The sequence below is a fragment of the Lissotriton helveticus genome, chromosome 2_1 (genome assembly GCF_964261635.1).
Source record: "Lissotriton helveticus chromosome 2_1, aLisHel1.1, whole genome shotgun sequence".
Lineage (NCBI taxonomy): Eukaryota > Metazoa > Chordata > Amphibia > Caudata > Salamandridae > Lissotriton > Lissotriton helveticus.
Window position 1 is genome coordinate 1,231,307,731 of NC_136059.1, and position 14,597 is coordinate 1,231,322,327.

At 44.4% G+C, this 14,597-nt stretch overlaps 1 protein-coding gene across 1 annotated transcript in view; it reads right to left on the reverse strand.

Annotated features, from left to right (window-relative positions):
* Positions 1–468: 468 nt before the first annotated feature.
* Positions 469–14,597, reverse strand: part of LOC144818579 (uncharacterized) — a 41,341-nt gene continuing 27,212 nt past the window's right edge. Inside the window, exon 4 of the mRNA XM_078676119.1 lies at positions 469–2,510. Coding sequence (XP_078532245.1) covers positions 810–2,510 — 1,701 coding nt within the window. The 3' untranslated portion in view covers positions 469–809. The remainder of the gene's footprint in view (positions 2,511–14,597) is intronic.

Here is a 14,597-nt window from a genome sequence, read left to right on the forward strand (position 1 = left end):
CTTAAAATCACTTTTTCACCACCCTACTCTCTGTGAGCACTGCAACTTCCTCCCCTTCAACCCACCAACATACCCTGTTGGCTTTCTCTCACTGGTGGATCAAATACTAGCATTCCTCTACGTACGTTCAGAGAGGTACCTAGTAGATACCAGTTTCCAACAAAAACCCAGATGATGAGATTCCGCCAATGGGTGGGCTGATGGGTATTTTTCTTCTCATTTTTCTTACTTCACATACTCTTTGCTGTTTCTCTTTCTCTCTCCTCACATTGACCACCCTACCACACTACATCTGAGTGTACAGATAATTGTAGTTCTTCCTAGACCCTTATCATCCCCTGTGTGTTTGTTGATAGTTAGATTGGGGGATAGGATGCAAGCTGGTCTTTAAAGATTTTCCCCTTAGACCCTCTTTTACGTTTTGTTTTCTGTTCTACTGTCATGATATATTCAATTACTACAGATGTCTACGGTTCTCTTTTTATTAAATAAACATGACTACACAATACGCAATTTAATCGCACACTGCATATGCCAACAACATAAGAGATAACTGATTTCAAAGTGTATTGAAATTAATTAAAAGTTTATTTTTACATATATTCTTCATCTCAACACAATGAGGAGAATAGTTCATATTTGCAGTTGTGGGTCTTGCAGGTATAGATTATGATATATTCTTGGTTGGTCTCAAGGATCCCACTACTTGAGTGGCAGTATTGTTCTTCTTTGTGGTCAGGCTGGGATTTAGGGCTCTTTATTCTAGTGTAGCTGGATGGATGGCTCTCTTTCACATTGTGCTCAAGGCTTTAATTGTTGCTGTGAGTGTCTTGACGGCTGTCTTCTTCCTCGCTGTATTCAGGCTGGAGTTCAGGGGTCTCATTGCTGGTGTGGCCATACTGGTGGCCTTCTTCATCCCCATTGTCGTCAGTCTGGGTTTCAGGGCTCTCATTGCTAGCGTGGGTGTCTTGTTGGCTCTCTTCTTTCTCGATGTGATGAGGCTCAGTTTCAGAGCTTTCATTGCTGGTGTGAGTGTCTTGATGACTGTCTTCGTCTCCACTATGATCAGGCTGTGAATCAAGGCTCTCGTTGCTGGTGTGGTTGTATTGATAGCTGTCTTCTCTGCTATGGTTAGGCTGGGTTTCAGGGCTACCATTGCTGATGTGGCTGTCAGGATGGCTGTCTTCTTCCCCACTGTATTCAGGCTGTAGTTCAGGGCTCTCATTGCTGGTGTGGGTATCTTGACGGCTGTCTTCTTCCCCATTGTGGCCAGGCTGGCTGTTCACTTCCTCACTGTGGTCAAGGCGTTTGTAACTAGCATGGGCGTCTTGATTGCTCTCTTCTTTCTCGATGTGATGAGGCTCAGTTTCAGAGCTTTCATTGCTGGTGTGAGTGTCTTCATGACTGTCTTCGTCTCCACTATGATCAGGCTGTGAGTCAAGGCTCTCATTGCTGGTGTGGTTGTATTGATAGCTGTCTTCTCTGCTATGGTTAGGCAAGGTTTCAGGGCTACCATTGCTGTTCTGGCTGTCAGGATGGTTGTCTTCCCCAGTGTATTCAGGCTGTAGTTCAGGGCTCTCATTGCTGGTGTGGGTATCTTGACGGCTGTCTTCTTCCCCATTGTGGCCAGGCTGGCTGTTCACTTCCTCACTGTGGTCAAGGCGTTTGTAACTAGCATGGGCGTCTTGATTGCTCTCTTCTTTCTCGATGTGATGAGGCTCAGTTTCAGAGCTTTCATTGCTGGTGTGAGTGTCTTCATGACTGTCTTCGTCTCCACTATGATCAGGCTGTGAGTCAAGGCTCTCATTGCTGGTGTGGTTGTATTGATAGCTGTCTTCTCTGCTGTGGTTAGGCTGAGTTTCAGGGCTACCATTGATGATGTGACTGTCAGGATGGTTGTCTTCCCCAGTGTATTCAGGCTGTAGTTCAGTGCTCTCATTGTTGCTGTGAGTGTCTTGATGGCTGTCTTCTTCCTCACTGTATTCAGGCTGGAGTTCAGCGGTCTCATTGCTGGTGTGGCCATACTGGTGGCCTTCTTCTTCCCCATTGTGGTCAGTCTGGGTTTCAGGGCTCTCATTGCTGGTGTGGGTATATTGATGGTTGTCTTCTTCTCCATTGTGGTCAGGCTGGCTGTTCACTTCCTCACTGTGGTCAAGGCGTTTGTTACTAGCATGGCTGTCTTGATTGCTCTCTTCTTTCTCGATGTGATGAGGCTCAGTTTCAGAGCTTTCATTGCTGGTGTGAGTGTCTTGATGACTGTCTTCGTCTCCACTATGATCAGGCTGTGAGTCAAGGCGCTCATTGCTGGTGTGGGAGTATTGATGGCTGTCTTCTCTGCTGTGGTTAGGCAAGGTTTCAGGGCTACCATTGCTGTTCTGGCTGTCAGGATGGTTGTCTTCAACACGGTCAACAGGCTCTGATAGCTCGCTATCCTTCTTGCTGCTTGAAACATCCTGATGGCCGCTGAGATCAGTAGACTGAATACGTTCAAGTATGGCATTCAGAATAACCTGTGTGACATAGACAGGAGAATCAGACACATCCACCAGAATATTTAGGACCACACAATCTACATTAAAATGCAATGTCTACTCAGACTCTCACTATATAAGCCTTCCAATAGCATAGTGAATTATTAACCTTGTACTAAATTACTATATGGTTCTGAATGTCTGTATAGCCATGTTGGTATCGAATTTACAATCTTCTATGTTGATATTGTTAGAGATGTAAGTATGGACGTAAGTATGGATAGATACCACTAACCAATGTAGTTACTATACGCTATTCACCATTTTCTTCCCTTTCTCTTGTTCAGTTGTGTGCTTCACTCCTGTCCTACCCTAGGTGCCTACATCACTGAGTAAGGTGCATCATTACAATTGAACTATTATTGGAAACCTATTTACTTATGTTAGTATTATCATTAATCTTCCAGCCTTAAGAAAGCTCCAGGCACATAACAGACCATACCGGTGAAACATGGGTTCGCTCAATTTCAACAATGCTTCAATTATGTGTACAGGAGTTATGCCACACAACCAAGGGAGCAGAAGAAAAAAAATAGGACACATTTCATTCAAATGGTTTTATTTATGCTGCACTCAGCATACAGAAATGTATATATATTTCACAACTTATAAATACGTTTTAGTACTACACTCTTTACCTTATAGACCCTCTGGATACAAACACTAGACTTTCCAGCAGTTTATCTATGAATCAGAAGTTAATTTGAAATGTTCACTTTCTCCGTGGATCTTATTCTATCTTTTTGTCAATAGCATCTGCATTGGTTGAATGTAACTATGATCGATCGCTGTTGCAATGTCCAATGGCTGACTTGTTTATGCATATTCAAATTGGGAAATTTAAATGTTACTATGCAAGGGGTGTTTGTACACAAACACAATGAACAGGATGATTGTATTTTATTTGTTTACTTGTGATATAATACATTTAGTGTTGTTGTGTCCCCTTCAGCCTCTTCCAGGTGCACCAAATCAAGAAAGTTGTATCCAAGGGCTGCATGATAGTTAAGGTATATTGATATAGTTGCATCCATGTTAAGTTGTGGGAAGGGGGAGAATAAAAAGTGGTAGGTTAGTGGACATAAAAAAGGAGGGTAGGGGTATCGTTCTGGGTACATTCAATCATATATCGCTCCTTCCGAAGTATCTCATTCAGCCTTGTTCGAGCCCTGAAATCCGTGGGGCATATTATCAAGGAGGCGATATGAAATTATCGCCGTTTTCGGCCGAAAAGCGGCGATAATTTCATCGCCTTATCAGCAAAGACACGCTATTGTGTATTTTGCTGATTTAGTGAGCCTTTCAACAACGCCCACCTTTGCATCTCTAAAGAGATGCAAAGTGGGCGTTCCAGAGCAAAATAATAGGAGAAATGTCTCTAAGCGACATTTCTCCTATTATCAAGCTGCACGCTAACAAGCAGAGCATTAGGAAAAGTAGCGCTAACCACAATTAACGCTACTTTCCTAACTTCTGCTTGTGACCTGACTTAGCCATGTAATCCAATGGAAGGTGGATTATATGGCTAAAATTACCCTGCCCTATCAACAAGGTTATCGCCACTTTCAATGGAATATCGCTGGAAAACCAGCGATATTCCATTGAAAACGGCGATAATCTGCGCTATTGCTGGGATTTTTATCTCCATGTCGTTAAGCGTTGTTAATACAACGCTAACATAGAGATTATCGCCAGGGGTAGCGGGGATTGATTTTCTCATGCTAACAGCGGTCAGCGATAATTATCGCTGCCGCTTGTTGATATGCCCCCAAGTCTTTAGAGGGCGCTGTACATGGTGTTTTCTTTGTAGGAAAGGGGGTGTAGAGTGGCTGTTAGACTTCTGTACGTTGAGTTCTACGGGAAAAGTCTTTGGCAGAAGTTGGAACCTCATAGGCAGAGCCGAACTCCCTGTAGCGGGCATTGGGCGTTTTTCCGGGAGGCTGGAACGGTGGGGACCACATTTGCAGCCGTGGGGGCTGTTTTTGTTACTGAGGGCCGGTTCTGCAGCGGTGCTGCTATATCTGACCCCAATACCAAAAGCAGCAGGAGGGCTGGTCTGCAAAATTGCCAAGGCTGCCTTGGGTTTTCAGTCCGGCCCTGCTCATAGGAAGTATTTGAATGTATATATCCTTCCCCTTTGATTTAGTACGGTTTATTCTAAAGCAATTCTGTAAAGTCAAAATGCCTATGTATTAGATTTGTTCTTGTTTGCAAAGTGCATTAATACATTAATGACTTGCTACCAAGCGCTCTCATGATTTTGCATCCGTTATTCTACACACACGCTCTGATTATATAGTAGTAGTGGCAGAATAGAAGGGGGTTACACATTCAACGTTCTTGGCACTTTGCAGCACCCAAGCAATGACATAGCAGACTCAATCACTGCAGCCCATCTGGAGGACAGACTACTACCAGCCAAGAGCAGCTATGCTGGAGAGGCAGGATGTGAAAAAGGCACAAGACATTTGTTTACTATACTGCATGATACTGCTTCTCATAAGTGACTATACACTCATGATACTTTAGGGACCACACTAACTTCACTTATCTGTGTCAGATTTTCACACAAATCCAGAAGACCATTATGGTGTTAGTGAGGGCACTAATTTTGAGGGAAGCTAATACCTGTGACCTGCGGTGTACGAACTGCCAACATTAAAGGCCACTGAAGGCCACAGTAATGCAGATTTGTACAGGGTGCAACATAAGTGTCCGATTCTCAAAAATCTTTGATAACAGATGGCAAACCTGAAACATGGTTACCCACCAGACATGTCGAAAGTGCACTGGGAGAATGATATTCAGCAAGACAGAGAACCCTCAACAAAGGGCTAATAGAAGTTTGGTAGAGCTTTAGCTTTACCAAGGGTTTTTGCTAGGCCTGGCTCATGGCTTTCTGCTGGCTGCACACTTTGGGGTTACCAAGACCCAGTACCAGCTGGCCCCAAGATTAAGGAATTTTGCTTGTGTTCATATGCAATACCAATAGCAAGTAGGCAGGAAAAACCAAGGCACAATTTATTTCACTGTCAGCGGAGGTGGTGTCATTTGCGAATGATAGTCTCCATACTAGAAAACCCAGGAAATTGGTTAATTCTGGTCGGTTCAGACCACAGAAGCAGATTCTCTGAGGTAATGTGTTGTATTTGTCCATCACCCATGTCACTTGCACTGTAAAAAATACCAGAACATTGTAGAATAGACAAGAACAGTGGAACCTTGTGCTTACAAACTTCTAGAATGTATAGTGAGAAGCCTGCGTGCTCCAAAATTGGCAGTTGGTATGCTGTGCCTGAGGTGTATGGAATAAACCTAATGCTTCTCTCCACTCTCTGGTCTGTTTATTCAGTAACCCTCTTATCTTGTATTGACAATATGGACGGGATACGTCCAGGTACACCACAACACACTCTTTATGCAGCAGGAAAACAGAGAAAGACCACTCTCGCAAACTGAAGGATATTTAGGGAAGTACTCTGGTCACATGGTTACTTCGGGTTCGCCTTTGGATCCTCTTCCTCCAAAACTCTGGAAGGTGTTTCAAGAGGATCTCTTCCAGCCCTTGCATTCCATCTGCTGCCAGTCATTTGAGACAGCCATTGTACCAAGTTGCTGGAAGAAGGCAGTGGTATCCCCACTTCTAAAAAAACCCACGCTCGACCCTGCATGCCTATCCAACTACCGGCCGATCTCCCTGCTCCCTTTTCCGGTGAAAATCATGGAAAAATTGGTTACCCGCACCCTGTCCGGCTTCGTTGAAGGGATCACCTGGTTGGATGAGATGCAATTTGGTTTTCGCCCTGCGCACGGGACGGAATCTGCGCTGGTGACCGTGCTAGACAATCTGCGGGCGCGAGTCGACAGTGGTCGGGCAGCATTTTTGGTGCTGCTCGACATGTCGGCCGCGTTCGACACGGTCAGTCATCCCACCTTGATCTCTAGGCTGGAAGAATGCGGGGTTACAGACAGAGCTAGGGATTGGTTAATCTCCTATCTGGACTGCCGTCAGCAAAGGGTCTCGCTACCCCCCTTCAGCTCAGAGGAGCGGAGAGTGGGACAAGGTGTTCCCCAGGGCTCTGCCATCAGCCCAATACTTTTTAATATCTACCTCCGCCCTCTAGTCCAGATCATTAAATCCTTTGGTATCTCCGCATTCAACTATGCGGATGATACCCAGCTGGTCTTTTCTCTGGAGGGTCAGGATGCAGTCACATTGGAGACTTTCCACCGGTGCATGCAGGCGACAGCAGAATGGCTCCGTCTGAACTCATTACAGTTCAACGGTACCAAGACGGAGGTTTTACACTGCTCTACAGACCGAGTTCCTCGCGATCTGCCGGCCGATTTTTGGCCTCCGTCCTTCTCTGAGACGGTGTCAGCCGCACAATCTGCGCGCAACTTGGGCGTTATTTTTGGGCCCAACCTGCAGCTAGATCTACATGTAAACAAGACCACCTCCACATGTATGATGCTTATCCGTATGCTGCGCAAGGTCTTACCCCTTCTCCCGGAGCAGGCCGGGCCAGAAGTAGTGCGTTGTACCATCCTAAGTCGACTTGACTACTGTAACGCACTGCTTCTGGAGGCCCCGGTAACACTTCTGGGCAAGCTGCAAAGGGTGCAGAACATCGCTGCCAAACTCGCCCTTTCTCGCCCTTATCATAGTTCTTCTACGGTAGCGCTGCGAGAACTCCATTGGCTGCCGGTTCATCTGCGGGTCCGCTATAAAGCAGCTTGTATTGTGTTCAGGGCTATTCATGGCCTGGGCCCTATTCCTCTGCGACGAATGTTTGCCTGGTATTGTCCACCTCGAGCCTTACGCTCCTCGGCGTCCAGGCTACTGATAGTTCCGCGCTTCCAGAGAGTGAGAATGGGTGGCCGCTCGTTCAGAGTAGCGGCGGCCAAACTTTGGAACTCTCTGCCAATATCCTTGAGAAGCATTGAAGATCTTCTGGCCTTCAGAAAGGCTCTGAAAACCCATCTTTTTCCCAGGATGGGTTGAGCCACTGTTTCCGCTGGATCATGGGTCAAAGCGCCAGGATGCCCTTGGTGGTGACAGGTTGCGCTATACAAGTATGCTACAATACTACAATACAATACAATACATGACTGAGTCCAGGATCGTTGTGTCAAACGGACTCTGGTAGGCAGTGAACACATTTGCAGATGGTCGATGGCTGTGAGCCTGAGCAGCAAGTAAGTGGCTACTGGTGGCGGTCACTGTGGGGACTTAACGGTCATCCCGACATGACCCCTGTTCACCGCTCGAGTTATTGACTTGGGAGAAAGCTGTGTGCCAGAGGGATGTGGTGATTTTGACCTCCATTGAACATGTTGATATTTTGATAGAGCGTCAACTCTCAGCTCTCAACATCAGTGTGAAGGGTCCTGTGGCTTTCTGATGAGGGTGTGCATTGTACATGAGCGATCCCCTCCCAGTGTACCGCAAACCTTAAGCGACTTCAAACATTTGTGAACATGTTTGATGCTGCATACATACAACAAAAAATGTTGTGAGCACGAGGGGTGTGCGCTGAGCATGAGAATTCACCCACCTTTACGTTCCTTTCTCACTGGGGGTGAACACTCAACTTGAGAATCAATCTCACAAGCAGCTATGAACTGTTGTGAGCATGATTGATGCCATGCACAAGCAGATACAAACTGGTGTGAGTGTGAGGGGCACATCACCATTATCTCATTTCAATCGCATTTTAATGAGAATAATTTGGCGCCCAAGAACCCAAATTAGGGTCTCACTTCAGTAGGATCACTCACCTTCCTTAAATCTGTCTTCGAGGGTGCAATTACTTTCGGGCATTTGTTTAACACATATTTCACACGGCTGCCCTGCGGTGAAAGACTGCACCATTGTGGAACAAGCGAGGCTGTCGGTGGGAACTATGCCCATGCCGAATCCAGCAAAGATGATGGGAAGTAATTGCCACTAATCAATCCGCCAGCCCATGGAGGTCAACAATAGCTAATTAAATGGCTCTGCGATGGAACCTACTAAAGGAGACAATGTTGCTCGGATTAAAGGGAGCCACAAGTCCCAACATGCTTCATCAAAAAGCACACTGAGTCCGGCCCACTGGGGGTCCTGCATGAGACAATCAACCAATCAGAGCATCCAGAGCTTGTGTCAAGCTGCCTATGAATAAGAGGCTCACTGCCTCGAAACGCGTCAGGCCATTTGAATTGTAAAGGTCGGAGTGAACACTGCTGGCTTCTGTAAAATAAACCGGAGGTTTCATCGTCCGTCGAGTGCGTCTTTAAAAGCTTTGAGACATTTGTTTAACATATATATACATACATATATATATATATATCCAAACACACTCTCTCCACAGGAAAAGAGCAGAGGCTACACGGGGGACTGCTAAGAACCACCTTTATAGGAGTAAGCGGCATGATGCATTTCGGCCTGGTCTGGCCTTCTTCGGATGCCTAAATGTCAGGAGACTTGAAATCATCAGGATGTTATATGTCCAACCACTTCCTAATTGGTGGAGACCCGCTCTGCCCCCTCACCTCGTGCTCGCTCACCAACCTGTATATATATATATACACACACGCACAAGCATATACAAAAGAAAAAAAAAAAAAAAACAGTTTATTAATTCTAAATAAAAAAGTAAAACATACGTTTTACTAAAATAGCTTAAAAATTACAAAAATGTCTATCTAAAAAATATATAATTAAATACACAAAAACATAATATTAGTATATATTTAAACAATATTGACAAAAGTGTTAAATTCTAGAAATAATAAATACACTATTCCCACTCCAGTCTGTGCTACAGTAGGCAAAGTGTTGGACTAAGGAGGGATAACTATTACTATTCCTACTGCAGTGTGTGCATCAGTAGGGAAATTGTTGGAATCAGGAGGGGTAAAATGTACTATTCGCACTCCAGCGGGTGCAACAGTGGGGAACGCATTGGACTCAGGAGGAGTAAAATGGACTGTTCCCACTCCAGTCGGTGCAAAAGTAGGGAAAGCGTTGGACTAAGAAGAGGTCAAATTTACCATTCTCACTCCAGTAGGTGCAACATTAGAGAAAGCGTTGGACTCAGGAGGGGTCAAATTTAATATTCCTACTCCAGTCTGTGCAGCAATAGGGAAGGTCCTTCACTTCAAACACATACCAAAGTTTAATACATGTATTAATTAAACAAAAATATAAAATTATTAGTACAAATATATATATATGATTTCTTCTGTTGGAGATTTCTTTTGTTGGAGAGATGTGTCGTTATATACTCTGCGCCGGCCAGGGGTGCAGTACAGATGGCCCTGCTACAACAAGTGTCCCGGATTTTTACTGGCACCATGCTGTTTACAGCATCTACATGACTCGAGGTATCGAGAAGTCCGGAGACCACCAATCTACCGAGGCCAACATGAGCGGAGTGAGGTATTGTACCTCTGTTAGGACGCTATGCTGTCGCGTGACTGCCCCCGCTCAATTGCGGTCTTGGTTGCATTGGTTGCAGCAGTCCGAGGGGACCGAAGGAGGTGGCCACGGACTTTGGCATTTGCTGTGGAGAAGTTTGTACCACCTACCTGCACCGGATCACCATTACCGCACCAATGTGTTTTGCTCCCTTTCCACTATGCCGCCAGCCCAGATGCATAAACATAATGTATTCTGGGAATTGCAGTCTGTGCATTTACCACAAATGACCAACAGGTGAGCTGAATCAATCATTGTATGTGGGAGGAGATTATAGGGCATGCGAGTTTAAAACTGAACAGCAGGACTTGGGAAAAATGAGGAATGGCTCCTTGCAGTGCTGGGCGCTGAGGAAGGCTTATCGCCGAAATGCATTCGCCACCACTGGGAAGTGTTAAATAAAGCTGTCATTCTCCATGGACTCCCCTCTGGCCTCTGATTTCTTCTTTTGGAAAGATGTGGCGTTATATACTCTGCGCCGGCCAGGGGTGCAGTACAGATGGCCCTGCTGCAACAAGTGTCCCGGATTATCACTGGCAGCATGCTGTTTACAGCGTCTACATGACTCGAGGTATCGAGAAGTCCGGAGACCACCAATCTACCGAGGCCAACACGAGCGGAGTGAGGTATTGTACCTCCGTCAGGGCGCTATGCTGTCGCGTGACGGTCCCCGCTCAATTGCAGTCTTGGTTGCATTGGTTGCAGCAATCCGAGGGGACCCAAGGAGGTAGTCGCGGACTTTGGCATTTGCTGTGGAGAAATTTGTACCACCTACCTGCACCGGATCACCATGCCCGCACTAATGTGTTTTGCTCCCTTTCCACTATGCCGCCAGCCCAGATGCATACAAATAATGTATTCTGGGAGTTGCAGTCTGTGCATTTACCACAAATGACCAACAGGTGTGCTGAATCAATCATTGTATGTGGGAGGAGATTATAGGGCATGCGAGTTTAAAATAACCATGAGCGGAAAATCCGTTACGCCCACGGATTTTTCGGATTTTTGGGGAATCCGCAATCCGCGTATTTTGGGGATTTCCCACAAAATCCGGAGAAAAAAAATCCGCGGACGTAACGGGTTCAAAAGTTGAACCCCCACTCATGTAACTATTTTACAATGGCGCCAGCAAGCTGCCAGCGCCGTTGTAAAATAGTTACAAAGTTAGCTTGCACAGGAACCACTAGATAAAACGAAGCAGGTGCTGCTTTATTTTATCTAAGTGCTTCCTGTGCAAGCTAACTTTGTAACTATTTTACAACGGCGCTGGCAGCTTGCTGGCGCCATTGTAAAATATTACAGCAGCTCACTCAAGGGACCCCTGCGCCCTTCGGGGTGATTGCATAGTAACACACACATGGTCGCTCGAACTAGTTGATGCTCAATTTCAGTGACTCATTCATTAGCCCAAAAACAATCGTGAGCATCGTCGAGGCTGGACAGGTGTGCCTTCTTCCCAAATCTACCGTGGAAAATCAGCTGTGATGCTGGATAGACTTTGCATCCTTGACTTTCACGAGCGCAATACCCATGAGTAGGCACATTGTGTTCGCACGGGTTTCTGCACGTTCGCGAGCGTTTTGTACAATAAAACCCTCGCGAACTTGCAGAAACCCGTGCGAACACAAAAACAAAAAAAATACGCTAGGATCCGCGGATTTTGCGTATTTTCGAAATCCGCAAATCCGCAAATCCGCGGATTGCCAATACGCAAAATCCGCTCACCCCTAGTTTAAAACTGAACAGCAGGACTTGGGAAAAATGAAGAATGGCTCCATGCAGTGCTGGGCACTGAGGAAGGCTTATCGCCGAAATACATTCGCCGCTACTGGGAATTGTTAAATAAAGCTGTCATTCTCCATGGACTCCCCTCTGGCCTCTGATTTCTTCTGTTGGAGAGATATGGCGTTATATACTCTGTGCCGGCCAGTGGTGCAGTACAGATGGCCCTGCTACAACAAGTGTCCCGGATTTTTACTGGCACCATGCTGTTTACAGCGTCTACATGACTCGAGGTATCGAGAAGTCCGGATACCACCAATCTACCGAGGCCAACACGAGCGGTGTGAGGTATTGTACCTCCGTCAGGGCGCTATGCTGTCGCGTGACTGCCCCCGCTCAATTGCGGTCTTGGTTGCATTGGTTGCAGCAGTCCGAGGGGACCCAAGGAGGTGGCCGCGGACTTTGGCATTTGCTGTGGAGAAATTTGTACCACCTACCTGCACCGGATCACCATGCCTGCACCAACGTGTTTTGCTCCCTTTCCACTATGCCGCCAGCCCAGATGCATAAACATAATGTATTCTGGGAGTTGCAGTCTGTGCATTTACCACAAATGACCAACAGGTTTGCTGAATCAATCATTGTAGTAAAGTAAGGAATGCTAACTTTACTACTCCTAAATGCCTTTTGTGAATACCGAATGTCATAAAGTTAGGATTTTGTCTCAGATTACTTTTGTGAATCGGGCCCATTAACAACAATTATACAAACACTATGTAACATATATAACTAAAATATTATTTAAAACAAATAAAGATAATTAAAAAATTATATTTTTTACAGCGATATTCTTGAAAGCAATATCACTTACCTTAAAAATTTGATATTTTTGTAACTATATTTCTGCAGCACAATATTTCTGTATCACAAATTTAAAAACTCGATATTTGTGTGAATCCTAACTTTACGACTTTCGGTATTCACAAAAGGCATTTAGGAGTAGTAAAGTAAGGAATCCTAACTTTACTACTTCCAAATGCCTTTCGTGAATACCGAAAGTCATAAAGTTAGGATTTTGTCTCAGATTACTTTTGTGAATTGGGCCCATTAACAACAATTATACAAACACTATGTAACATATATAACTGAAATATTATTTGAAACAAATAAAGATAATTAAAAAATAATATTTTTACAGCGATATTCTTGAAAGCAATATCACTTACGTAAAAAATTTGATATTTTTGGAACTATATTTCGGCAGCACAATATTTCTGTATCACAAATTTAAAAACTCGATATTTGTGTGAATCCTAACTTTACGACTTTCGGTATTCACAAAAGGCATTTAGGAGTAGTAAAGTAAGGAATCCTAACTTTACTACTTCTAAATGCCTTTCGTGAATACCGAAAGTCATAAAGTTAGGATTTTGTCTCAGATTACTTTTGTGAATTGGGCCCATTAACAACAATTATACAAACACTATGTAACATATATAACTAAAATATTATTTGAAACAAATAAAGATAATTAAAAAATAATATTTTTACAGCGATATTCTTGAAAGCAATATCACTTACGTTAAAAATTTGATATTTTTGGAACTATATTTCGGCAGCACAATATTTCTGTATCACAAAGTTAAAAACTCGATATTTGTGTGACCCGCTATTTTTGACCCAATATTTGGTCCAAATACCATATATCCCTAGTACACGTAACTTTCCTGCACATTTCTTTCCCAAATTGATTGATAGCAGGGAAAAGAAAGAAAAAGTCTGTGACAACCAAAGTGAGGATATAGAATTACACAAAGAAAATGTGTGTGTGATCACCTAAGGGTCGGTTAAAGAGGAATTGTGGACTAAAGAGTTAGAAACAGATCCAATTCTAAGTAAAATATCAGATTTGTTAATGCAGGGGTGGGATGGTGTAGAAAGGCATGAAGAGAAGCTGAGGCTATATTGGCTGGTCAGAGAAGAATTATCAGAAGTAGATGGAGGCATCGTCAGAGGAACAACATTGATACCTCCTGAAACGCTCAGGAGATAACTGATTGACATAGCACCAAAAGGCCACCTGGGGATCACAAAAACCAAGCAAAGGTTGAAATTCGTTTTTTGGAGGCCTGGGATGACTGCATTTGAGGAAAGAGGGATACAGAATTACATAGCCTGCTCCACAAGTGATAAGGTAGCAAAATTGCACTCTCCGCCCATGCATTGTTGCACTCTACCTGATGGTCCTTGGACGGATGTAGCAATGGATATCATTGGCCCACTGACTGGAAAGAGGATTTCCCCATACATTCTAGTTTTAGTCAACTTGCATTCAAGATGGCCAGAAAACAAATTGTCTCCGATATCAGCTTGACTCAGTTATAAACTTCCTGGCAGGGGTCTTCCTACGAGAGAGACTACACAACTCCCTTTTAACTGACAATGGAGTTCAGTTTTGCTCCCAAGAAATTAAGGAATTTCTACAATGTAATGGAATAACACACAAACCTTGTACCCTGTATCACCCAGAACAAATGGGGCAGTAGAAAGATTTAAAAAACACTCAAAGAGGGCATTCAGCTAACAAGAACTAATGGGTTGAGCTAGAAAGAGGAGGTTTAGAAATAAATAGAAACTTATTGCTTAACTCCTCATCAGTCAGCAGGTATGATCCGGGGGAATATAGCTAAAAACGCCATCCAGGAGCTCTCTCCTCTCTAGTGTCTCTGGTCAGAATGACCTTGGCGGATTAGCACAGTACCATGTAACTCCCCTCCAGAATCTTATTGGCAGGAGGATTATAGTGCTCTCTCGACTTCTGACTTTGGCCTAATTTTTCTTTTTTGTGAGCGGCAGATGAGCGGATGAGCTGGTGCTCT